Consider the following 26,076-nt stretch of genomic DNA (forward strand, 5'->3'; position numbering starts at 1 on the left):
GGGGGGGGGGGGGGGGGGGGGAGGAAAAAAAAAAAAGAGCAAGGCGCTCAGTTGAAAGGTCACGACCAACATTACCAAACATTATCTCTCAATCTCAAGGTTCTGTCCAAGATAGCTGCTCAGTCACTGGAGGTGCTCCGTTCTTGGAGTAGGTGACTCTGAGACGAAGTCGAAGCTTCCCTGACAAGGGCTGCGATTGCGCAAAAAACATGAGTCGTTAGTCAGGAATCAAAAATGATTCTTCGAAAACAGAAAACAGAATGAATGGTTGTGGTAGGGAGGTTAGAAAAGAAAGGATGACGTAAAGGAAAGACAGAATAAAATACCTACCCCATTTATACACGTAACTCTCATTCCCTGAGTTCCCTCTTCTCCACCTTCGAGATCAGACTTATTGATGGCATTGAGCTGAAGTTTTTGAGTTTTAGGTACCGCCACCTGCAACCCCACTCCGGAGAAGCGGTCAAAAGCAGAGGTGTTCCGGAAACGAGCCAATATTTGAGCTCCAGCGCTACTCCGTTGGATTTGAAGTGCCAATAGCAAATCGTTCTTCTCGAATACCGTTTGAGCAGGAGGTGCAGAGCTGGGGGGAGGCGTTTGAGCGGGAGGTGTCTCGAGGCTTCCCAGAAGCCCAATCGATGAGGAAGGCTGTGGCGCCTGAGGTGCTGGTGAGGTGCCGTTCGAACCAAAAAGATCCATGATAGCGCTTATATTGGACGACTGGGCGGGTGCGGGTTGAGAAGGACTGGGAGTAGTGGCATGTAAGGAGCCTCCGCCCAAAATGTCGGCCAATAGCTCAGCCGTGTTCTGGGATTCATTGGCCGTGGAGGTGATATTGGCGGAACCATCGTCGGAGCCACCCATAAGATCGAGGAGTATATCCTGCTCTGATGGCTTGGCAGTTTTTTTGGACTTGTCTTTCAACATTCTGCTTTGCCGTTTATTTGTCGCTTCCCCTAATACCCTCTGCTCTTCCCGGATTTCGGGGGGAGGCATCTTCTCCAGCACTCCACGCCTAATTTGATCATACCCAAACAGATTAGTGTACTCTACCGCTCTTTGCTGGATTTCGACGCTCAGATCTGCAGATCTACTGCTAAGAAGGCGTCGAATACGCTCGATTTGTGCGGGTTCCGTGATTCTTGTCGATAATTTCATTGCAGACGTAATAATGTATTCGGTCACGACTTGGGTCGCATAGGTGCTATTAAGTATGTTGGTGAAAAGGTCCACTATATCACTTTCCTTAACTTCCTTCACTAGTTCTTCCTCTTCGTATTGTCCACCACGGAGGAGAGCATCCCCATACTCGCCAATAACCCAGGAAGCAGCAAGGGTTAAGGCTTCTTGCGAGATATCTTCCTTTAAGCTAGTGTAAAGTTTCTGGACGGAGTAGGTTTGGAGTTCTGGAGTTGTTGCAATAAGGCGAACGAAGGAAGACAAAATCTGTTCCTTGACATAGTTACCAGCAAGTTTAAGGACCCGAAGCATAGTATCGACGTGCCATCGTTTATTGGGGGAAAATCGATCGGCAGCTATTCCTATCTGGGTTGTCATGATGGGTTTGAACTCGTTATCGGCAACTTCAAGGAACGCCAAGAGTTCTCTGACAAGAACTCTGACGTTGCCTTCATTGATAAGGGTAAAGCTAAGGTCCAGAGCCCGCCGCCGGATGCTAATATCGGCGTCCCGTAAACATTCTAGAATAGTGTTTCGATGTCTTTGGACGGCATTGGGCTCCACAGCCACTACTTTAATGAGGGTGTTGAGCGCCACATATCGAATATTGTTGTCTCTGTTAGCTAAGAATTTTCCGAGGATGTTGACTCCTAGCACACGAAGACCGGAATCCGCTTCAATGTCGAGAATGGTCAAGACAGCCTCATAAAGAATGGAATTTCCAACGTTTTTGGAGGACTCAGTATTAGTAGCGACTTGGGCGAGGATATCGTTGATCAATTCGCTCGTAGCGACATCGCCTCTGCCGAGGACTCTTAGGAACCGAAGGATCTTTACCTGCAAGAATGGGTCGGTGATTCCAGAGACATCGTGCTCCGGAGCGTACCCAGAAGTCGTAAGGCTTTTTAAAACCTTGACGAGGCCTGGGACAAGGGGTCGATATTTGTCAATAACCTCATGTCCACCTACTGCCTCATCTTCTTCACAGAACTCTGTTGCGAGGGTGAGGCCACACAGCAAGACACCATGGTTTCGATCCGACAAAAGAGCCTTGGATTTGTCTATAAAATGTTCTTGGAGATCGGGGACTTTTCGACAGATACGCATGGCACACAAAGCAGCCTTTCGGCGGATATAGGGATTTGCTGTGGATATGAGAGACTCCACTTCGGGAAATAGATCCCTCGACATCTCAATAGAAGCAATATTTCCCAATGTACAGAGGGCGAGACCAACGACATATTGATTCGAGTGGTTTAGATCACTGCGCGGCACAATTGGCAAAAAGTTAATTTTCTTTTTAAAAAGATAAAAAGGGGATAGAATAAGATTCGCAGGACCAACTTTTTCAAAGAATTCGTTACCAATGTCAGAACCTCTTGATTCTCATCCAAGAGCAGCATTGTTCCTAGATATCCCAATCGTTTGTCCGCAAAATGCGGGGATGCCAGGAGTTTGAGGCATTCTATCTGACCAAAGTGCGTCCTCTCACCCAACGTAAAAAGATAGAGTAGTTTCGCCACATTCCTCCTCCTGTAAAACCGCGTTAGAAATGGGTTCTGCCAGATACCTAACGTTGTCTTCCCCACACACCTTATAGTTGAATCTGCACTCTCTTCCCTGAAACTGGCTCGAATCGCAGCGCTCTCCTTCTGAATCACCGACCGTTCATCCGCGATAGTTTTTGACGCTCGCACATTTCGAATGAATTGCTTTACTAGGATTGATATTAGACAGAGGTTCCAAAGCAGGGGAGAGAAAGGAGGAGGGGGGTGGCGGAGTAACATGAACTTACGGGAACTCATGGTGGTCGCAAGGACCCCAAAAGAGGCACAACGAAAAGTAGTTGGACACCAAGGGCACCAGGACCTTGAAACGGGAGGGTCTACTCTGATGTCGTTCGTTTCTGGGCCTCTGAGGAGCGTTTGGCGTGTCCAGTCCCTGTTTTCACTTTTGCTTTTCACATATCTCGCGAGATTCAATGGCCGTCAGCGATCTTGTTCTGCCCAAGGATGGGTAAACTTCACCGCTAGCCATATACGGTCTAGCAGGAAATCCACTTTCATATATCACGTGATTTACTCCATTTTTAAAACCTGGGATGGATGAGTTGATGTACCTATTAGGTACGGAGAACTGCTCTGTTATTGAGTTTGGCTACACTATTTCAAGGCTATGTACGGAGTATACAGTTTACCAGGATGATATACAGAGGAGCTAAATATTAAGTATTTCGTAGTTTGAACACAACATGTTGTGGAAGTTTCCTTTGAGCTCCTACGAATGCCAGATGGGATCCATTCACCAGGCGGAGTCTTTATACACATACTTGGGGTTCGTTTCTATGCATTGCGTATGCTTCAAATGTTCTATAGTTGCAAGGTGATTGACCCATTTATGGCTCACATACACCCTGGAATTCGGCCACAAACACACCCACCCCCGGGTTGTGAATATGTCTACCTGATCCAGCTCTTTTGCGAGTCTTTCGGGTAGATTTCAACAGGCTAGAAAATTGGATAGTAAACAGTACAAGGGACTTCAGTGGGATATGTTTCTATTATTACCAGATGGGCCTATTCTAGGTGGACGCATATAAAAGCCGGGTCAGAGCTTGAGAATGCGCCGAAGCGGCTGATGGTTGACTAACAGCGACTCCGTATTTTCTGCAGGTCAAAGAAAGCTTGACAGATTTCTTAGTGCTGGTTTAACCTCTACAAGGAGAGTTATGCAGGCTCTGTAGCCTTCCAATCCATCATTCCTTCATAAAGTCAGCAAAACTCCTAATCAGCGCTAGAGCGGCGTGCGGCTACGGGAGCGCTGACATCATCCGGGAAGGTTCACCTGAAAACACCGTTCTGGCATCTGTGAAAAATATTATTTATGGGGGTGTTTGTTTATTCAATCCCGAGGCATTGAGCCGGCGGTATCTTCGTCAATGACATATATTGACCATGTTTACCGTGTTATAATCTCTTCCTGTCACCCACGATCATTTCTGTTCCTATCCTACAGTCCTTCGTTTATCCTTCCTTACCATGCCCGCCGGGCAACTCAACGGGGATGCCGGAGCCGGCGTCCTACGGCCACGAGCAGTCCGGTCGAGAAACCACAATGAAGAGCACGTTCTCACTCCGCCAGCAGGCGTGGATAGAATATTATTAGATATACCAAGGTTGATACTTTCTTCCCCTTGAATTTGTTCTCCCAATATCTCCTCCTTTGTGCGACTCCTGCTGTTCCTAACCTCTTCGTCAAAGTGGCCGTTCAACTCCTATTCCAGACGATGCGCCTCCCTCTGTACAGTCGATGTCATGCGCAAGGAAGCAGATGCGAGCTCAGGCAAGACAGAGATTATTCTACTCCATTGAATACAAACCCAGGGTATCACATTTCGACCCAAATAGCGACTATCGAGATTTCCATGGCTTCTTTTCGTTGTTCTGGGTTAGTCTGTTTGTCATGGTGATGACAACGGTTGTGCGCAACATAAAAGATACCGGTTATCCATTTCGCATACAAGTGTGGTTGTTGTTCTCTGCGAATGTCTGGCAATTGGGTTTTTGTGACTTTGCCATGGTCGCAAGTACCGCATTCTCTCTTCCATTCCATTTAATCATTAGAAACGGCGGAGGCTGGCTAAGGTGGTCGAGAGGAGGGGTGGTATTGCAAAGTATCTTTCAATTCGCATGGCTCTCTCTATGGGTAGCGTATGTACCCTCTTCGCGTTATCATAATCATAGAACTAAGCAATATACTGATTATCTGTTTCCTTCAGTGTGCCATTCCTACTTGAATGGACTTGGACCGCCCAAGTATTCTTTATCTTACATACGTTAACGCTTCTAATGAAAATGCATTCCTACGCCTTCTACAATGGACATTTGAGGGAGACCGAACTTCGTCTATCCGCTTTAGACATACCAGAGTCCCAATCATTGTGTGCAGCTGTGCGCTATCCACGGTCTAAGAGTCGGACGATGGACGAGAGTACGGAATCGGAGTCTAACGAAACAGAAGAGAAATTCCAACAATCGCTTTCCAAACTCCGCTCAGACCTTGCAAAAGAGTTAACGTCTCCTCTCGGCCACGTTTCATACCCCCAGAATCTTACCTTGTGCAATTACATTGATTATCTGCTCTGCCCTACTCTATGCTACGAACTCGAATATCCACGCACGAAGGAAATCCGATGGACAGAAGTTTTCTTCAAAACCTTGGCCGTTTTTGGCTGCATATTCTTACTTACAAATATTAGCGAAGAATTCATCATTCCCGTACTCGACGAATCTGCGGAAAGGCTGCAGAGCCTTGGCAGCAAGTCCGAGAAGGTTTTGGTCCTGGCAGAAACGATTAGCATGATGTTATTACCTTTTGTAATAACTTTTCTACTGGTGTTTCTTGTTATTTTTGAATATACGCTGAATGCCTTTGCGGAGATTACGCGCTTTGCAGATCGCAAATTCTATGCTGACTGGTGGAACTCCTGCGACTGGTACGAACGCCGTCTCCTCATCGCTTTGCTATGGAACATATTATTTTCAATATGCTAACATGGTCTGTTCGTGTAGGCTGGAGTTCTCTAGAGAGTGGAATATCCCTGTCCATCATTTCCTTCGACGCCATGTTTATTTCTCCTCCTTACATCACTTTTCCAGCTCTGGGGCAATGGCTCTTACATTCTTCATAAGCTCCCTCGGACATGAGCTGGTTATGGCCTGTATCACAAAGAAAATTCGAGGGTATGGGATTCTTGCGATGATGTCGCAGCTACCTATTGTAGCCGTACAGCGCTCCAGGCTTGTCAGGGGTCGGAAAACATTCAATGTCAGTAGTGCATTACTTTTACAATCACTCATACCCAAGTTAATCTTTGAGTCTTCATTTAGAATGTTTGCTTTTGGATTTCCATGATTATCGGTCTCTCCCTGGTACGTTGGGTCCTCGAACTAGATCGGTTGAGGAAATGACTTGAGAACTGACTCTGGAGTTAGATGTGCGCACTCTATGTTCTTGTTTAGATACAGAAATACCTCGGACACTCCTAGGTTTACACCTCGTCACCTAATAAGACGAAGCCACTTTCGTATTACTCCCTTGGAAGACACCAATTGAGGAATGAAATTGGAAGAAAATTGGCAGGGTTATGCGGAAAGATATCGAGCCATCAGACGTTGTCTTTCCTTTCTTCCGTTCACAGTGCCTAGCTTGTTTAGTTTGCGCGCTTCCTTCTCGACCCTGCTAATATAAAATTGTCAAATGCTTTGTGTGTGAATTTCTTTTTGGTTTATCTTTATCCTTAGCCTTGATACCTCATAGACTTGTTAGTTTGTATACTAAACTCCTGTGATTTTGCTTCATCCCTTGTGTATTTGTTACTGGATCTTTTGAATAACGTCGATTTTCGTCCTCAAACATAGTAAATGAATTTATATTCATGCTGCTGAACATACCTTACTCAGATAACCTAGAGAAACTACATGCACACTGGTGCGAATAGACTTGCGCAAGCAGAAGAAGAAACAGAGTCGAGAAGTATAAGAAATCCGATAAGAGAATGGTCCCTCTTGCAGGCTCTAGTCCCGCCGTTACAGGTTCGGCTTTTTATGACCAAATGAGAGGTTGGTACCTGGGTCTGCGGTGTGGGATAGAGGGTGCATCGCAGCGTATGAGTAACAAGTTAACATAATAGATGCTCTTTTTCCGTTAACTACTGGAAGGTTTTCATTCAAAGGCTCCCGCAGTTAGGGATAGGTTCTCTGTGATGGACGCCTGCAACTAATCCAAAGCATAACAATATACGGAGCATGCCGAATACCGAAATCATAGACTGCTGGCCCTTTGTAAAGTTAGGTACGTATATACCTCGGATCCAACCTGTCCCAGGTTCGTAAGCAAACCTCAGAACAAGTCCTGGTGTTCACGCTCTGGATGGGGGGGAACCACCATATAGTTAAGATATAAAGAAATATCTTGGGATGTTAATGTGATTTGATCATCTTGATCAATATTAATCAAAATTGTTGCGGAGTGTCAAGGAAACCAGACAGATTCGAATTTCCCCCGAGTATTATTCATATGCACCTGTTCGTATGGACAAAGAAAGAGTCTTGATCACGATCCCTTGAATTAACCGAGGCCCGCCGGAGTCTAGAGACGATCCGCCACAGTTTGAGCGTTTCCAACCTAAGACCAGGTTAACTAGTTGAACCAGTTAAGAGAACCTAACTAACTCGTTATCTCTGTACGGAGTACGGATCGTTGATCCGTCACTACGCTAAATGAGCTTGAAATGTTTACTGATTCCCCGCCCCATCTTGGTGTGGTGGGGATTGACAATTGCACTGCTTACCCCGATAAGTTAATGACCTGGCTGTAAATTCAGCCAGGAAAAAGCTTGGTGGGTTTAAACATGGCTAGTCATAACCCCACACAGTAACTAAATATCTTATCGCTTCTTGTAATAGTAGACTGTGTTTATTTAGATTGGGTTAACCAGAATTGATCATGGTTTTAAAACAGTAACTAAGCTTAAAATCACAGAACTGTAACCAGTTGCTATTCTGAATCAGGCATGTATTCATGGTCTTTTGCACACAATCATCGACTGATCTATGTACTCTCTATCTTTAACTCTGCTCTTCTCATTGTTGTTTCGCTCTAATTAGATGAATACATAACAGCTACTGCTCTCGAGTGGTCTATTTTGCACATATTATGCCCTTCAAAGGCCTGTTACTACTCTCTGTAACGCTATGCTCTGCCCTTGACTCTACAATACTACGTATAGTGATGGATGTCCGGTCAAAAGCAACCTTTGGAACATCTTTGATTACCAAAAAGCCTCACCCTAGGTATCCCCGGGCAGAGCACATCCATATAGGCAGGTATTTCTGCCGAAAATTTGACACCTGGTTAGATGACTCCGACCCATGACGAACTGTGTGCCCCAGTTCTCCCGAGATCTGTCCGGGTACCTACATCCAGGTAAGGTCTTGTTACCCGATACGAAATCCCAAGGTTTGCTCCGAAACGATGTCTATATAATCCTGAGAAGTCCAGGAAAAAGATAGATGCTGTAAGTGCGAGTTCTTCCGAGACTGATCAATCGAAAAATTTATCCCACCGATGATTAACCCTACACGCTTGGTCTGTCTTGTGCTTCTAACACTGCCTGGGCAAGCAGCGCCTTCAGGAAGTTCAAAGACATGAATCGTCACCTATTGGATATAATTGGATATAAATCATTGTACTTCGTGTCCCGATGCACCATTCCGAACATATGCTGATAAGCCTGGAGAGTGGGCAACATCTCTCTGACATCATCCACGGTTTGAAGAGTAATCTCAACAGGTTCGTACACGTGGGCGATAATGGTGTCCTGCAATCCTTTGATCCAAGCGGACAAGTGATTGATTAACTATGTGATGCTCACGAATGAGCAGTTGATGACTGCTGCAAAATGGCGTCCCACGAAGGAACAAATCTATCTAAGCGAGAAACAGGCAGGTGTTGATGGCTCCCAGGTTGGTTGCTAGCAGATTTCATTCCCACCAAGTCACATTCGACCGCTTGATTTCGCCAGGCAGTCGGGGGCGGATGGTTAGTGCAAGGACTCTTTTTACACAAGTTGCTAGACTCGTATCTTCCAGTGATATATACCTTGCTTGAAAGACGAAAGGGGATAAATAATGTGTTTAGTGCGGGTCATGTCTGTTCTCAATAGGCATGTGCTCTTTTTGATGTTAAAAACGAAGGGCTTCACTTAATTGGCCATAGGTTTCATTAGGAACTACATCTAGCGGTGATATATGTGGAGCGAAATCTTCCGTCAAGGCACAGGAATCGCATCTACGTACCGGGAACTCCGGCTCTTATCTTGTTACATCCCATTAACTACCTATATGCCATGTGTCTTCGAATACGGATCGCCCCAGAAAGTCTTGCATGGCGATACGTATGCTAGCCTAGGGCAAAAGTGGTATGGTGAGTTTTTCTAGAAGCTATCTAGTAGGGAAATGTTCTTGCAACCGGTTTCATCTTAACCCCCAAGGAGACTAAAATCATGGATAGAGGAGGGGTAGGATCTCCCGGCAGCGGGGATGGCATGACAAGCATTCTCAAGAAGAGAACTGAAGTGGGGAAACTGGAGCTAGACACGCTCTGTTCAACCTCCTCAGATTCCTGAACCCCATATATTCAGTCCTTCCAGTGTGCTGAAATCTGGATATAAAAACATTTCCAGGAAAGCAGAGAGTCCCTAACTCCATTTTCGATCTCAAGACTCCCAAAATTACCATAATTGGCAATGGGCAAGGACATCTCTCCCGAATGTGTCTCCCTCATCCGCCAGGCTCTCGAGGATGCTTGTGCGGACCAGGAGCGAGGAATCCCAGGTGTAACCTTTCTCGTCGCCAATAGAGACGGCAAACAGATTTTTGCCCATGCCGCCGGCAAACGTGGCAAGGGTGTGAATGAGCCGATGGCTTTGGACTCTGTCTTTTGGATTGCGTTACGAAGATGATTACGGGGATTGCCTGCAAGCAGCTGGTAGAGCAAGGGAAACTTTCCCTAGATGATGCTGAACAGGTTGAAGGCATATGCCCGGAGCTGAAAGATCTTAAGGTCGTCCAGAAGTACGGGTCTTTTTGTGGAGAAGAAAAGGGGCATTACGCTGAGGATGCTGCTGACCCATACTGGTGAGGAGGTGTTTTCTTTTGCCTTTTTTTCTTTTCTTTTTATTAATTCTCCATCGGACTATAGTTTGAGGAGGTATGGGAGATATACTCACTTGAATAAATGATAATAGCTGGATTTGGGTATTCCTTTTTCCACAAGCAATTATGAGACTGTAATCGACCTATTGGCTACGATGAATTCTCCGGCCATATATATGAAGTTTTGCAGCCGTTGATATCTCAACCTGGCGAGGGATTTGAATATGGAGTGCGTATTACATAGCAAAACCAAGGCAAGGAATATATATATATATATATATATATATCATCTATCATCCGCATGCTCATATCATAACCTGTGCCTCTATGTGAACATCGATTGGGCCGGAATCATCGTCGAACGCATCACTGGCGTTCTGCTTAACGACTACTTCCAGAAGAACATCTTCGAGCCTCTCTGGTTAAAGAATATCAGCATGCTCCCCTCAGAAGAGATGAAGGCAAACCTGGCATATATGCATTCGCGGAACGCGAATGGCATCTTAATGCAAAGAGATCATGTGTACCGCTGGCCTCTCATTGCTAATAATAAGACGGAGACCAAAGGCATGCTGAATTCTGGTGGAGCTGGTTGTTTCGCCAACCCACAGGATTATTCGGGTGAGCTGATGATTTTTATATTTATAATACCCCTTCCCTGTGTACCTGTTTCTTTCCTTGTTTATGTTTTCCTTATAACAACAAACCCATGAAAATATAAGCACTTAGGCTAGGAATTGACCAAGCCTCTATAGACATCTCACCACACTGCTAAACGACGGGACATCGCCCAAAACTGGCCAACAACTCCTCACCAAATCTACTGTCGACCAGATGTTTGAGAATCAGATCCCTCATATCCCAAACTTTGGCCGGCAAGACACACATTTGAACGCGAAGCCTGACTTTGTCAAGAATGTACCAGATTTTTATCCCCTGAATAACAATGAGCCTCAGGGCTGGGGCCTATCATTTATGATAACGAGTAGCGTGACCTGTAGGAGTTTGAAGAGTGGGATGTGGGCGGGAATTGCAAATTTGTTCTGGTGGTGTGATAGGGAACACGGAATAGCTGGGGTTATTAGCACCCAAATCTTGCCGTTTGGAGACGTTAAATTGTTTGGTCTATGGGCAGATGTCGAGAAGAAGGTTTATGATTCGTTGAAATAAAGCAGAGATCTACTTTCTTTCTTCGGGCAAGTTGGTGGATCTGCTTTATCAAGGCACTTAAGATTTAGGGGTTCAAATTGTATCATAGTTCGGTTGCATCACATGAAAACATTTGAATTCTGGAAAGTTGATATGCAAACAATATAGCTGTGGGATAAGGTATAACAATAAATAGCATATTAGAGTAATGCTTGCCAATGCGTTTCGAAATGAAGAGTTGACATGACACGTTTCCAACACCCAGAGCGCCGTATCCAAACACAAACAATGCTAGTGCTGAATATTTAAATGTCGACATAAAGCGGTGGTCATAGAATAAAACACAACGATTGTGACAAAAAAAAAAAGTGGCGGGGAATGTCAAGCAGGACAGTTGCCTGTCCCAAACGATAGTATCTATCGCCAAAAGGTAATTCTGCCCAAAACCGTTAAAAAAAAATATAGTGTCTAGATATGTTCAATGGGATCCTGGGGAAGTAGCTCTTCCCTGTGCGGGTTCGAAGGTAGACAGGCTTTCAATGGAGGATTGATGATGTCATTGAAAAGGAAAGTTCCGTAAACAAGCATGGCAAAACCGACGACCTGAAGCCACTTGAAAGACTCCCAGCCTAAGCAAAGGGAAATGATCCAAATGAAAAGAGTTCGGCAGGTGTCGATGGTGCTGCGAGAAGTGGCAGACACGGACCGGGTGACGCTGAGGCCAAAAAAGTTGAATCCACTGGTTAATGCCAGTTAACATTCTTGAGAGCATTTCAAAATACGTTGGGAATAAGGAGAGATGTCCGAGGGGATTTCACGTACCCAATACTTATCATGATTAGTACACTCGATACCGCAACTGCCCTGTTGGTGGTCATGTTGTGCCACCCTTCCCTTACATCAAAATATCCGTGCCTGCCACTGTCCGTCCTGCCAATAGCAAGATGGAGGATTAACATCCCAACAAGAGTAACTAGAAAACCAAATACCCCTTCCCAGCCAACGACATTCAGAGGGTCCATTGCATATTTCTCAAGAATCCACTCCTCCAAAACGAATTGGCCGGCTGTGAATATCTGGGCTCCTGCGATCAATAGAACGCCAATAATAGTCTTCACAGCAACTGGGGTTGTGGACGCAAGGTCCTCCTCCTGTATCCCCCTTGAAAATAACTGAACAACGCTCTGGAGGACCCCTTCCAAGGCTTCAGGATTGTGATCTTTGAAGATAACACCAGCAAGTCCAACAATCCCAACACCAAGAACAACAACGAACAAAGAGATCCACTGGTACAGGTATAACTTACGGCGGAGGAACAGGACACTGAAGAGGCCGACAAAGAGCACAAGCGCACCCCGCGTCATTTGGTAGATGCTAGCAGCAACGAAAAGCAACCCAACGTTCATGAGCGTTGTACCGGTGATATCGCAGCATGCTGGAGCAGCCAACAGGAAAACCTTCCATCCCTTAAGTTTTATCCTACCATCATTTTCCACGGATGAGAGCTTCCTGGAAGAACTTTGACGCCTTCCCCTTCCATTCAGGGGGGAGCTAGAGTCCACTTCGTCATCGGAGTCGGCAAGGTCATCGTCCGCACCGTCAACTGGTCGGTAGCCACCAGCAAGAAGGGAAGCTTCAGACGAAGCGCCAAATCTATTGCTAATGTGTTGATTCCAGATATTGCATCCAAACACGACCAGCCAGCATCCCATTTCTCCGATAAACATTTGTAGTCTGATATCCAATATTAATATCCATTTTACTATGGAAAGGAAGGAAATTTTGCAATATACGTTTGGACAACAGGCTGCTCAAACACCTTTCTCTTTTTTGGATCGGGAGACACGCAGTTACGCACGCATTGCATGTCCTGTTGTCAAAGACCATTTGTTAGTGGAGTCCTTCCGACACACTGGACGACGATAAGTAACAAGAGGGAACTAGCCTGGTATTTTGTAAGAATCGTATTGCAAACACCAGTCACCAGCATCATGGTGACTAGAAAAGGTATAAGAGCCTTGGAAGCCATTTTCGGTGAGAGTATCGGACAATATACTCTTCAGGATTGGGAATGCAGGTGTTTGGGCAGGGAGCCTGAAGGTCACAGCCAGACAAAGGCTAGAAGACGGTTCTATCAAAAGAACGTCTAGGCAAATTCTATACCGTTCGAAGCAGTGGTAAAGGATATGGGGATATGGGTCGGACTAGAGATCCAATCCCGCTGGATTATGCGCATGGTTCGTTGAGGTTGGGAGATCTGAATAGCGTTGTTATCGCAGCGCTTAACGCGTTTATCTAATTATTCACGTGATGATATAACCAAGCATTGGGTCCCAGCTCAACGCCAAGGCTCTTCCTGTTGGGCATGCGGGTAGCCGCCCCACCGCACGTGATATACGTGTATATTAGTTAACTAGCACCAAGGATCCGATCTATGACCCTGACGTTCACAACATAATTAACAACAGTTTTGTTATATTACCGGTTTGGGGTTGAGAGACCTCACTAAAAGGTGATGAAATTAAAATCATCTAGTAATACCTCAAGTAGTTAACTATCTCTCGCTAGCTATTTTCTCTATAGTTGTTCACCTAACTCTATTTCACATTTCTGCCTTAAATGATGTTCACCAAATTATATTTTGTCTTGTAAAACAAATGGATTTTACATCTCTCACATTTTCATTTGACAGAGTGTATCTATTTATTACTACTCAGCCGTAAGTCACTTTCCTATTCACTTTGTTCAGAAGTAACAGATCATGTTGATATACTAGCATATAAAAGATTGTGATGGACTATTGACTAAAACAAGAAGATAAAGAGAGTGCATTTGATTATATTGTTAAGATTCACTTCTCATCCAGCTATTTCGTCCACCACATTAGAAGCACCCTTTTTTTGAGGTGTTTGTCCGGATTTGCAAACAATAGTAAGCAACAGGAGAAGAGGAAAAATACCATATATCAAATCAAGAAGCCAAACAAAGGCCGTTCAATTACCTGTTAAATCACCAAGCTCACCACCTAGAAATTAATATATCGAGAAAAAGGGGTGCAAGCAAATGGCCCCCGTGAAATCTATGAAACACCCCACCGCAGACACCTTGCTGGTCAAAGCGAAAACAACAGCATGATAAGCGGAAAGCAGGTGAACATCACGAGGAAAGAAGAAAATAAGGAAATGATTCCTCGTGAATGCCGGAAAGATTAGAAGAAAGAAAAGAAACAAACAAGGAAAGAAAGAAAGAAAGAACGAAATCAAAAACCAAGTCATGAAAATCATCCATTGTGTAGATGGGATATTTCCCCTCCACATCAGTTCTTATATGTTAACCGAATCAGAAAAGAGAAAAATGAATATTATTAATCTCATCAGGCTAAATCGAGTACACAATCGGCTCAAAGCTGCTCGCAGCTATTTCGAATTCATTTTTCTCCATGACCTCCCAATTGATTTCTTCCCAGGGCTCGTTCATGAGCAAACCCCCTTCAAGTTGCCCGGGAAGATTAACCCAGTCCGACGGTATCCAGCTATCATCGCTCGTCCCACTCATCATTACATCTAAGTCGTCGTCCCTGGAACTGTCAGTATCCTTGGGAGTTTGCGAATTGGGTCCCGTATCTGTAGACTGCGGTGTATCATTGGATCGAATTTTCATGAACGCTTCAGAAGCCAATACATCATCGATAGGATCCGGTCCGAGGCCTGGGAAGCTTTGGTCACCCACATCACTGAACGCGGAACGGATGCTTTCGAGGGAGATCGCACTTTCAGCCCACGGGTCCTTGACAAAGGCCATATCTTCTTGAGGGGAACCTTGCTCTCCGTTTTTACCTCTATCCTTTTTGCTGTTTTTGGTTTGCGCGGACTTGGGATTCGACGTAGTTGCTCCTTTTGCGGGGGGTTCTTGAGATATTTTCGCGTTGTTTGAGCCTGGCGAGGCTGATTTTATTGGGCCAACCTGGCATACAGAACGACCAATAGGTGTAGCTCCGGGTGTTATATGTTCACTCTTGATCTTAGGGGTAGCTATTGGTTTGCTTGCTTGTGTTTGTGGCTGGGTTTCAGGACCAGGAGCGTTCTTCTGCTTGGATTCTTCCGCTTCCTGTGCTTTCTTTTCAATTTGATCGATACCCAAGCCAATACGATAGCTTTCAAGGGCAAACTCAAGCGGATTTGCAACGGGTTCCTCAACCTTGTGAATCTCCTCAACATGGGTGTCTAGGGCTGCTTGAGAAGCAAACCCTCTTATATGATGTTCGCATTCAGATACAGGGCATCGAAAGGAACTTGCCACAGGTGGGGAAGGTTGGTTTGCTACGGCGGGGCTCAGCTTCTGGGGCTGGGGTGTCGTTGCTGGTGCTGCCGGAGTTGACGAAGGCGTGGGTGTCTTGGCTGCCGCTGAATTTTGCTTCCGCCTCTTTGCTGGTGGGATTACTAATTTGTCTTTAGTCAAGCCAGGTGGTCCGTATGCATGAGGAACACCCTGTGGTGATGGCGCTCCTAATGGGAAGGGAGGCTGTAAAGTTGTCGGAGCAGTAGGAGCTACTTGAGTGTTTGCTCGCCGTGTGCGCTGCAAAGCTTCTTCTTGCTGTTGTTCAAGTTGCTGAAGGTTGCTCGCATTCAGAGGTGGGATGGCTGGCTGCACGTTTTGTTGTTGAGGCGGTGATCCTTGAGGCACGGCATTTCGTGCTGCTGCCGTTGCGGCTGATGACTGGTTTGGTTTTGGGAGGTAACTGATCATCGCCGCGAACCACTTCTTAATATAAGCGATGGCGGACACTACCTGTGGTTGTGAAATGGTAAACTGATCGACAAGTTGCCACTCGGGGCCCTTGAATTGTTTCATTAATGCCACTCTCTATATAAGGCCGGGAGGTTAGCATTTGAGATCCTTCTATCATGCGTGAGCTTATAAAATGTCATACCATTTGCAATAGAGCGTGAAGGGTTTTCTCTTGATTAGGCAACTTGGCGATCCAGTGAATCAAAGCCTCCATCCGCCCGAGCATGTCCGTAGAATCTGTGAGAATTTTTGATACCATCATTTTGTGTTCAGGTGACATTGAGACAGGAGTATTGTTTCGATCATGCTGAACGCATTCTGAATATAATTGCTTGATATGTTCAGGAAGGCGGTTCCAGATTTCATCAGCAATGGCTTTCGTAATGGGTTGCCTCGGTTGCGATTGTTGTCGCCGCATATGACCCTCCAGCAGGGTCTTTTGTTGCGCGGTCACAGGAATGGCCGGTTTGGTGGTAGGCTGGGTAACCGGGGTATGTCGTTGCGGCTGTTGGGTAATCGGATTTTGAACATCAACGGCATCGTCAGCATTGGGCCGTTTGAGAGATTTCGATTGTTTAGCAGTTGACGCACGTGGAGCCTTGACCGCAGTAACTGCTGCTGGCCTGTTGCTTGGGGGAGATATCTGGGCCTGGGTTATTTGCGCTGTTGGTGGTTGTAAGGAGGGAACGGGAATCTGCTGCGCCACAGGCAGAGGGTGAGGATGAGCCTGCGCTTGCGGTTGCGGTTGCGGTTGCGGTTGCGGTTGAGGTTGTGGTTGAGGTTGCGGTTGAGGTTGCGGTTGAGGTTGCGGTTGAGGTTGCGGTTGAGGTTGAGGTTGAGGTTGGGTTTGGGCTTGAACTGGGGGATGAAGAAATGGTTGATGTTGATTCATCGACTGAGCTCCAAGTGCTTGGGCTGCTGCTTGCCTATTACGGGCTTCAATAAACTGTCTTTGTCGATTCCGCTCCAGGAGGGTTTTGATCTGATCATCTGTAAAGTTCTGCAACTGAGGGCCGAGTTTTTGTCGCGCGTTCTGGATTTCGTTGGCTGTAATTGGACGCATCATAGGCATGTTTGGAAGAGGGCGGTGCTGTTGCCCTGGCTGGATCCCTTGCTGGGGATTGAAGGGCTGGGAGTGTGCAGGAACGACGGGTGGTGAGGCTCCAGACACTATGAGGCTTGGATCCGATTTTCGGGTAGCCTCTCCCAGTGAATTCAACCGTGCATAGTGATATTTTTGCATGGCCTGCAGTTTAGGTAGGGTGGCATCGCCAAGGGCATGAGGGTTTTGGGCTACCCAAAGTTTGAGTTGCCCCCATGTCCTAACACCTTTGGGCAGCGGTTGCGCCATATTGGCACTTGCATTCACAAGTGGGGGAGGAAAAGGAAGTCCATCCATTTCTTTAATCTGATCCTCCGTCATCTCTATACTAGCACTTTGCTGTCGAGCGAATTGGAGCTTAAGCTCCTGCTGTCGCTGTTGTTGTGATAGATGTTGGCGTGGAATGCTCTGATTCTGGGGTGGGGCCCCGCCTAAGCCGGATGTTTGAGGAGGCATAGCCATTGCATTTCGCATTGCCGCCTCACTAACCAACTGCCCATTTGGAGCTTGTTGCTGCTGATTTGGATCTGACAAAACCTGTGGAACAGGAACACCCGGCTGTTGTCCTGGGCGAGCCATTGCTTGGCTATTTAAAAAAACACGTCGCTGGTTGTTTTGTAAAAACTGGTTGGCTTGCTCTGGTGACATTTGGGCCAGTTGACTTCGAAGGCTAGCAGGCAGTCCCTGAGGTACACCGGGTTGGGGACTGGGCATAACCGACTGCTCTTGACCCATACCTGGAGGTCTTGACGGAGGCCTACCCTGAGGGGCAATCTGGGACTGAGAAAGCTGGCCGGGCCCGACAGGTCTATTGATCGCGGGCATTGCAGGGCTTTGCTGGGATAAAGATTGAGGAAGCTGCGGATTTGGTTGAGATGACATTGCCATTTGTGCTTTAGCAGCAGCCTGGGCACGAGCTTGGGCCTGAGCCTGAGCCTGTGCCTGTGCCTGAGCTTGTGCCTGAGCCTGAGCCTGAGCCTGTGCCTGAGCCTGTGCCTGTGCTTGAGCCTGTGCCTGAGCCTGAGCCTGAGCTTGTGCCTGTGCCTGTGCCTGAGCTTGTGCCTGTGCCTGTGCCTGTTGAGCTTGAACCTGTGCTTGAGCCTGTGCTTGTGCCTGTGCCTGTGCCTGTTGAGCTTGAACCTGTGCTTGAGCCTGTGCTTGTGCCTGTGCTTGTGCCTGTGCTTGTGCCTGTGCTTGTGCCTGCGCTTGTGCCTGCGCCTGTGCTTGTGCTTGGGCCTGAGCTTGTGCCTGTGCTTGCGCTTGAACCTGAGCCTGGACCTGTGCTGCTTGTGCTTGAAACTGTGCGGCATGCTGAACGGTTTCTTGTTGGTTGTGAAGGTTCTGTCGTTGTTGGTGTTGCTGGGCCAGCATCATAGGGTTAAGGGTACTTCTGTTAACATTCTGCTGTCCATCCTGAAACATGCCCGGGGGTGCATTGAATTGTGGTTGGTTTCCGACCTGGGGGGTATTGGCCGGAACAACAAGTTGGCCAGCTTCTTGTGAGCGGACCCCATCTGCCTGTTGCCCTTGTATATGGTCAATGTTTCCCACATATGTTGCAGTGTCAAGATTCTGTTGTCCGTTCATGAGGATTGTAGAATTGCCTTGGAGGCCCATAAGAGACTGAGGTATTTGCCTCTGGGCGGGAGTCATCATAGGGTTGGCGATCGTATTATTCGCGGAATCGAGAACAGTGTTCTGAGGGAGCATCATCTCTTGAGGGTTGTTTTTTCTTCTAAGCTCCCTTGTAGCCTGTGCGCGGAAAAAATGTACAACTGGATCGAATCCCCCCCGGGCCAGTCGTTGTAGTTGCTCTGGAGGCATATTTTGAAAGCTTGATCTCAGCTTCTGTATTGTTGCGGGTGAGGCCTGTTGCATCATTTGTTCCGCTCTTTGACGAACATGTTCTAATTCATGAGGCTGGAGGGCGCCGGCCTCATCACGAGAGATACCAGCATTCACTCGCTGTAAACCGTTTTGGAGGAAACCAGGATGTTGCATTGGCGATTGTTGATTTGGAGCGTTCATTCTCAACCCTGGATGCTGTGGTTGTTGAATCGGTATGGGAGAGCCCTGCATTTGGCGTTGAAATTGAGTAGGAAAGATGTTTGTCTGTGCGGCATTTTGGCCAGGAGCAGCAATTCCAGCATGAGGGCTGGCGTGTGCCATGGTCATTCCGCTTTGCATCATGTTGGCGGCACGCTGCTGTCTACTATCTCTTATCTGCCCAAGTTTGTTGTTACATTCCCTTTCATACTCGACCTGAAACAGGTTAGTAAGACCGCCACACAGGTTCGTCTTAAAATGAAAAGAACATACTCGATCTCTTGATTGTTTAAAAATTCTTTCTTCAAAAGACACAGCGACAGATAAAGCCCGCTGAAGGGGTACGTGAGGTTCGACCAATCGTAATGAAGAAATGCTATAAGAGACAAGTAAAGTTAGTCATTTGTTAATTTAATTTGAAATTTGGAAGACGACTTTCGACATATCCAAGGAATGAAATGGCGATAAAAACCACCACAAAGCAAGTAAAAACCAAGACAGGCAACAGGCAAAGGAGTAGACGAGGGAGGGATCAACCGCAGTGTATCTTACATCTGATATATTTTACCTCCTCGATCTCGAAGAGTTACTTCCCGTTGCCAACCCTGAAATTGGCCCTGCGACTGCAAAGCTGAAAATATATTTTTGAGAAGGACTTGATGTGTGGTTTCGTTCTTGGATTGTTGGCTTTGCATCTGGGGAACCGGCGGTTTGTCTCCAAGTGGCATTGCGCCTCCATGGCTGACAAAGTTGGCGGGATTCATCTTGCGATCGGGAACCTGTTTAACGCCTCAAGAAGGTTCCACGATAGCAAGACTTTTAAGATTTAAGCATCAACCGACGTTCACCACCATCAATAAACCTTTGCCGGAGTTGTAACCACGAAAGTGTAGAAAATTAAATGAAATCTCACGTAGTCACAAAATTAGGACGGAACGTTGTGAAATGACGACAAACGGAGAGAAGAGCAGTTGAGAGCAAGGGGACAAGGCTTGACGGAGGGATAAATAGGGCGGGTAAGGCGTTGGGCGCGATTAAGTTCCCAGGGGGGGGGGGGGGGGGGGGCGAGAAAGAGGAACGCCAGAGCTATATATGTGATGATCGAAAGACGGTTGATGCGAGATCGGGACCCGTTGAAGCAGGTCGTGATTTCGAGTTTTGAGGGGAGGAAGCAAGCGGGTGTAGTCAGGTGCGAGGAGACGGCAGAAGACCCAGACAGGATGGACAAAGAATTAATACGTCGTCACTCTGTTCCTTAGCCTTGGTGTTGAAGATGTTGGTGGCAGACAACTAAGCAAGGATGGGCCTCACAAAGCTTCTAGGCACGACGACTGGGGGCATGTTCTGAGGCCTATCATGCCCAGGATCGAGACGAGAGAAAGGCGAAAAAAAACCGAGAAGATGAAAGACAGCCAGCTCTGCACAGTGCAGCACGAAACCAACAACCTTCAAGAAGTAGGTTCAGGGATGATCGACAGCGGCGGCAAGTGGTGGAAGCGGGCGGTGGGAGACCGTAGTGCCCAGTGGTAGTTGGTATTGGTATTGGTAGTGGTAGTGGTGGTGGTGGAGATGGTTGAGCGTTGGTGTGGAAACCCGTGTGCCAGCCCAAGAAGCCTGACGGGAGGAATGGGATGCTCAGCAAGGGTGGAGGCTCCAAGGTACCTAGGCCAGTGAGCGGTTGGCGCGAGTTAGTCAGCCAATGCTACGCCGCACTAGTTCAACAATAAGGGTACAACCAGTTCCGTTGTATTGTCGTTTTGGAACATTGATTTCGCTTGTACATTCTCTGGTTTACGCAGAGGCTCCGTAGCCTTTGGTTCTCTTACGCAACAAACCCCCTACTAGCGGTAAGTTTTGCAGCCCAAAAGGGCTTAGGCGCAACGATGTGATCCCGTGATCGGCTGATCATTCACTTTCTCGAATCCCTTGCTCTGAGAATAATGAAATTAGGCGCCCTCGTGACTTAGCCGCCTCCGAGGCACCCAGGGTATTGTATTTGACTGATCAACGCGTCATTGGTGGGATCCATTAGTTATCAATGATAATGAACTACTTATCGTCAACCAGCCTATATCACTCCATCTACATCCTTCTTCTCTTCCACCTCCTTTTATACCCCCCTCGACTCATGTCCAAATGAACATATACCTCTGAACAAAACCACTTTTTTAGGCTTGTTTTCAGAGGAAAGGCAACGCTAGCCTGAGTGATAGTTACATACACCTACCATGTTTCGTCGTTGGGAGTCTTACCGTCTACTTAGCCCTCCTTGATCAAAGGTTCTCTCTGATGTTCCCCCGGTGTCCCTAGCCATGTCTATTTCGTCGATCGCTGCACATAGACCTACCCATGTGGGTTCGGGGATCTTTATGGGCATATCTCTGCTCGTGATAGCCATTTTGGTTTTGCTTCTGCTAAGACGCTATCTTCCCTTACGTTCTACCCCCGCCTTCCTGACCTTCCCAGTCTTTTTGTCTCTTGCGCTGCCTGCAAGTGTGATTTTGCTCGTCCCCATTGATCTTACATCAAGCACTAGAGATGAAGGATCGGGCTCGGGGATATGGTTTCCCCCGCGAGTGATGCTCGTTTCGTGGAGGATTGCTTACTGGCTGACATTTGCAATGACTTGGTAAGTTGCGATCCTTCTCCCCTTTTCCTCCAGCAAATCATCTATTCAGCCAATATTCTAAGTTATTGCTTTTGCTACAGGGTTGTTCTCCCTCTCCTTGGCGAATATATTGATTCCGGATATCGCACCCCGAAAGACCGTATCTTGTACTCTCTGCGTTCGAATGGACGGTATCAATTAATCGTTCTTGGATGTGGTATTGCAGGTCTTATCTACATTATCATACAAAATGGCTTTGATTTCACATCTCTCAAAACTCTTGTCATGGCCCTAGCTTATTTTTGGGGCCTGGCCCTTGCAATATACCTGATGGGTCATGGTCTGGTAGCCATACCTCGCACCCTTATTAGAAATGCAAATCTGGGCAACAAACTGAGGAGGATCCAAGCCCGCGCTCCTCGAATACATGATCGCCTGACGGACTCCATGACCAACCTTGAAGAACTCGAATATCAAGTGTCCCAGTTGCGCGAACGGAAAACAGGTGTCCCACGAGACTTGCAAGAATGGATCGATGAATTGGTCGACATGACTAGTATTCCTGAATCCAGACTTCGGGCCTCTGTTGGGGCGGAAACATCACGATTAAGTGTCCCACCAGTCATTACCACACGATATCTCGCAGATGTAACTAGACGCCTGGCACGAGTGCGTCATCAAAACGCGCGTTTCACGAATACATGGAAACGCCTAGTTAAGGAAGCTGCTGATACCCAATGTATCATCGACTCTGCCACCTCCAAGCGGCTTGAGTTTTCTCATCCGTCCCTTTGTTCCTCTCCTAATGGATCACTTCCATTTATAACACCAACCATACGGTATTATATCTTCGTACATATTCTACCAGCTGGTAGATTGGCTCTTGCGGGCTTTTTTTCCTTGGCGTCTGCCTGCGTCGTCTGGTCTGAGATCGTCAAGTCCTTTGCTCCTCGGGTGTCTATTGTCACCCTTTCCGTGGTCCACAATCCCACTAAATCCGAACCAATTGGATTTATTGGCCAAGTCGCATCCGCGGCGTGGATATTTTACATGTGCTCAGCAGCATTCGTGGGCATCACAGATGCCAAAGTGTGGGGTAACCGAGCCCTAGTTCCTCGAAACACATACGGCGAAAGCGCGTGCTGGTACGCAGGACAGGTAGCCAAACTCACAGTTCCTCTCGCCTACAACTTTCTTACATTCCTTCCCCAAGACGTCCAGAAGAAGACGACATTTTACCACTTCCTTGGACGTCTCATCAACCTTACCCCGCTGGGCAAGGGCTTCGACTACGTTTTCCCAATATTTATACTGATCCCGGTCTGTGCGACGTTGTTCAACCTGTATGGGAGAGTTACGAGCTGGTTTGATTTTAGCCTACTCGAAGATGAGGATGAAAATGTGGCGATTGAAGGTGGTGGGTTTGGTGTTGGAGGCTGGCGGGAAGGACGCGAATTGATTGAAAGGGAATTAAGTGGACCGAGCTTCTTAGGCCTTTCACCAAATTCAGGTAGGGCAGCGGCTTCGGTACAAAGGTCAGCAACATCTGTGCCTGCTGGTCCCACAAATAGAGTACCCCTCGCAGATCGCTCTAAGACTCAGTCCCGAGCGCCGAATCGGGCTATCCCCTCTAGCCGCGTGCCGCTGCTGGCACCAGAAGAAGAGTCGGAGGAAGAGAATTTCTTCCAGTCATTTGCTCACCGCGTTAAAAACACCATTGAAACAGCCAACACGCCGCAATGGTTCCGGGGGGATAATGGGAGCATCCCACGACCCAGGTGGTTGGGAGGAAGGCAGGAGCCCGAAAATGGGAACAGGAGGAATGAGAGTGGTACGACAGGTCTCGGGAGGTGGTTTGGAGGGAGACCCGCGGAAGGACAGCTGCGGCTATGAGGTGCAGAAGTCCAAGGAGCGGGGATAGCTATTTATGCATATCGTCGAAGTTTAAGAAGTGTCATAGATGCCAACCTCTTGCGCGAAGGTTTTGCAGGCAAATGACGTTATTGATGTTTGTCTGGCCTGGCAAAGCGCAATGGTATTTCCCTGTAAAATTACAATATACATCCATACATAATAATACAACCATCTGAATATCTGTTCGGGGTATGCTAGTCATTGAAATCACTTCCCGTGGAGAGTTCTGTAGCTGAACAAATCATTTGCAGGCCATCGATGGTGATTTCAAGTGACTAACAAGGTCATTGTCTATTGAATTAATTATTCAGGATCTGTTTGAAACACCGTGTAGATGAATACTTTCAAATTAGGAGTAAAAAAGAAAGAAAGAAAAAAAATGAAGGAAATGATTTATGATTCGATCCGTGATTCTTTGTCTGTTTAAATAGTTGATGCTTTGCCGCAGAATCACAAAAAATCAAAAAAAAAAAAAAAAAAAAAAAATTAAATGATGAAAATCCGAAAATATTGCTGCAGGACTTGGCTTGGACCCTCCTGACTCGACAGCAGCCCCCTAAAAAACCTGATGAGGGCCTAGTTTGTTGGCCATGCGCTCAGAAAAGTCATCTTGACCACCAGCACCGAAAGTCAACGCTTAGAAATTCCCTGAGGCTGCAGGTGCCAACTATGCGATGCAGCACCAAACCTCCCCCTCCCCATCACCTCAATTCCTGTCCTCCTCTTCTCTCTGGGATTTTAGCTCCATGACACCCTCTTCTTGGTCTCCCTTTTCCTCCCTCAGCGCGATCTCCGCTTCATACCTGGAGTCTCTGGCACCACATCTCCCTGATTCCCTTCGCAGTGTCATTTCACATTTTGCTCCCACTTTTTCCAAACCAGGCCCACCATCGTTATCCTCGTCCTCACCACTCAACACCCTTGCGAAATCGCTTGAGGCTCTGCAATTCCTTGTCCCCTCCTTTTTCTCGTCATCATCCTCAACCACACATCTCGCGGTCACAGTAATTGCTTTACTTCTTGCGATTCTTGCGATGAGCTGGAACCCATGGAGAAGGCTCCCATCTCCTCCGTCTCCCCTTCGATATACCCCTCCCACCACGCCAGCCGTTACCGATGATGATTACAGCTACGTAACCGTTAATGATGCAGACTATACCGGTCTGTGGGACAATAAGGAGTATTCTCCCCGCAGACAGCAGAAGAAATCAATTTACTGTTACAGCAACGGCAGCAGTAATAATGATGAGTCAGAGCCAGATGTGATCTTCCTGAAATACAGAGGGGCATCGCACAAACTAAATTTCCCCGCCTACGCAATTGGTGATGGCATTATCACAGTTGGGAACGTCAAACTTGCTGCAGCAAACGCCCTGGGTGTCGCAGACACACGGCAGATTAAACTTCTCTACAAGGGCCGTCTGTTGAAAGATGACTTCGCCAGAGCGAGGGATGTGGGATTAAAACAGAACTCCGCAACAATGTGCGTGATATCAAGGGTCCTCCCGGAAACCTCAAGTGAGGAGAGCATCCTGACGCCCCCACCCTTGGAAGGTTCTGAGATCGTCGAGCGGTCATCCCCTCCAGCTGTCAATGGTGGCAGTGGTGGTGGAGCCGGAAGTGGTCGCAGAAAGCGACGTCACAGGGAGCGCTACAACAATACCACTACAATCGACGCAAAAGACCCGGCGCGAAACCCATCCACCTCCAGAAGCCGCCCAATACCTATGAACGAGCAACCTGCCCAGCAGTCTCCGCGCTCCCCGCATACGCCCCTCACTTCACACCCCAGAAACTCCCCCAATCTCTCCACCCCGCCGCTATCTGCTACCACAAACAATAACAACAGTAACACCAACAGGTCCTTCTCCTCCTCAAAGGCCCAGCCCCCATCCAACCCCTCTCCACGCCCCTCCTCCCTCCCTACCCCCTCGCCAAACCTCAACACAATCAAATCACCACAGGCCAAACTCTCCCTCCTCAGCGAATACTTCCACAGCACGCTCAAGCCCCTGCTCAATGAATACGTCGAGCATACCCCCACAGACCAGAAGACGCGGGATTTCGAGCACCGCAAGCTAAGTGAGACAACGATGGCGCAGTTGATTTTAAAGGTTGATGGGATTGAGATTGACGGTGATGAGGAGGTGAGGCAGCAGCGGCGGACGCTGATACTTACGGTGCAGAATGCGTTGAAGAGGATCGACGAGGCACAAAAGCGGGGGTAGAAGTTTTTGTGCCCTTATTAGTTTTCGACTTTGGATTTTTTCTCTTTGCTTGCTTTTTCTTCACTGATTTGACTTTCCTTTTCTTTCTTTCTTTCTTTCTTTTTTCTTTCCCCCCCCCCCCCCCCCCCTCTTTTGCCTTTTTTGTATTATGCCTTAATGTCACTCTTTTCCCCTGCTTCTGCTTTTCTTTGGCGCAAAGGGGAGATATTATTGCGATCGAATGTAAAGCATGTTAACACTAAATGGAATATACATAGTTAAGGGTGGATGCATATATTGGTAGTCATGGATCAGGTGGGTTGGATGCATAACTAGAAGATATTTTTTTTTCCTCTTTCTTTTGTT

The 26,076-nt window shown here is 47.1% G+C and overlaps 9 protein-coding genes across 9 annotated transcripts; 5 read left to right on the forward strand and 4 right to left on the reverse strand.

The window, feature by feature from the left end:
• Positions 1–94: 94 nt before the first annotated feature.
• On the reverse strand, positions 95–2,984 carry PADG_00519 (uncharacterized protein; the record flags this gene model as incomplete). The annotated part of the gene is made up of 5 exons (XM_010758079.1): positions 95–190; positions 331–2,443; positions 2,524–2,712; positions 2,773–2,896; positions 2,975–2,984. 5 exons carry the CDS (start codon positions 2,982–2,984, stop codon positions 95–97), a joined length of 2,532 nt encoding a protein of 843 aa, XP_010756381.1.
• A 1,233-nt stretch (positions 2,985–4,217) lies between these two features.
• Positions 4,218–6,200, forward strand: PADG_00520 (uncharacterized protein; the record flags this gene model as incomplete). Its single annotated transcript, XM_010757567.1, has 6 exons — positions 4,218–4,354; positions 4,440–4,889; positions 4,958–5,674; positions 5,751–6,006; positions 6,069–6,110; positions 6,174–6,200. 6 exons carry the CDS (start codon positions 4,218–4,220, stop codon positions 6,198–6,200), a joined length of 1,629 nt encoding a protein of 542 aa, XP_010755869.1.
• Positions 6,201–9,088: 2,888 nt separating this feature from the next.
• On the forward strand, positions 9,089–9,367 carry PADG_11107 (uncharacterized protein; the record flags this gene model as incomplete). Its single annotated transcript, XM_010758405.1, has 2 exons — positions 9,089–9,136; positions 9,194–9,367. The coding sequence occupies 2 exons, from the start codon at positions 9,089–9,091 to the stop codon at positions 9,365–9,367; spliced, it is 222 nt and encodes a 73-aa protein (XP_010756707.1).
• A 120-nt stretch (positions 9,368–9,487) lies between these two features.
• PADG_11108 (uncharacterized protein) lies at positions 9,488–11,066 on the forward strand (the record flags this gene model as incomplete). Its single annotated transcript, XM_010758406.1, has 4 exons — positions 9,488–9,676; positions 9,700–9,878; positions 9,943–9,951; positions 10,652–11,066. The coding sequence occupies 4 exons, from the start codon at positions 9,488–9,490 to the stop codon at positions 11,064–11,066; spliced, it is 792 nt and encodes a 263-aa protein (XP_010756708.1).
• Positions 11,067–11,513: 447 nt separating this feature from the next.
• On the reverse strand, positions 11,514–13,074 carry PADG_00523 (uncharacterized protein; the record flags this gene model as incomplete). The annotated part of the gene is made up of 4 exons (XM_010757568.1): positions 11,514–11,784; positions 11,868–12,779; positions 12,839–12,915; positions 13,021–13,074. The coding sequence occupies 4 exons, from the start codon at positions 13,072–13,074 to the stop codon at positions 11,514–11,516; spliced, it is 1,314 nt and encodes a 437-aa protein (XP_010755870.1).
• Positions 13,075–14,423: 1,349 nt separating this feature from the next.
• Positions 14,424–19,745, reverse strand: PADG_00524 (uncharacterized protein; the record flags this gene model as incomplete). The annotated part of the gene is made up of 4 exons (XM_010758080.1): positions 14,424–15,908; positions 15,976–19,197; positions 19,255–19,357; positions 19,534–19,745. The coding sequence occupies 4 exons, from the start codon at positions 19,743–19,745 to the stop codon at positions 14,424–14,426; spliced, it is 5,022 nt and encodes a 1,673-aa protein (XP_010756382.1).
• A 684-nt stretch (positions 19,746–20,429) lies between these two features.
• PADG_11109 (uncharacterized protein) lies at positions 20,430–20,890 on the reverse strand (the record flags this gene model as incomplete). Its single annotated transcript, XM_010758407.1, has 2 exons — positions 20,430–20,643; positions 20,808–20,890. 2 exons carry the CDS (start codon positions 20,888–20,890, stop codon positions 20,430–20,432), a joined length of 297 nt encoding a protein of 98 aa, XP_010756709.1.
• Positions 20,891–21,293: 403 nt separating this feature from the next.
• PADG_00525 (uncharacterized protein) lies at positions 21,294–23,482 on the forward strand (the record flags this gene model as incomplete). The annotated part of the gene is made up of 2 exons (XM_010757569.1): positions 21,294–21,610; positions 21,691–23,482. The coding sequence occupies 2 exons, from the start codon at positions 21,294–21,296 to the stop codon at positions 23,480–23,482; spliced, it is 2,109 nt and encodes a 702-aa protein (XP_010755871.1).
• Positions 23,483–24,177: 695 nt separating this feature from the next.
• PADG_00526 (uncharacterized protein) lies at positions 24,178–25,731 on the forward strand (the record flags this gene model as incomplete). The annotated part of the gene is made up of 1 exon (XM_010757570.1): positions 24,178–25,731. The coding sequence occupies one exon, from the start codon at positions 24,178–24,180 to the stop codon at positions 25,729–25,731; it is 1,554 nt and encodes a 517-aa protein (XP_010755872.1).
• Positions 25,732–26,076: the final 345 nt, after the last annotated feature.

This window comes from Paracoccidioides brasiliensis (genome assembly GCF_000150735.1).
Source record: "Paracoccidioides brasiliensis Pb18 unplaced genomic scaffold supercont2.1, whole genome shotgun sequence".
NCBI lineage: Eukaryota > Fungi > Ascomycota > Eurotiomycetes > Onygenales > Ajellomycetaceae > Paracoccidioides > Paracoccidioides brasiliensis.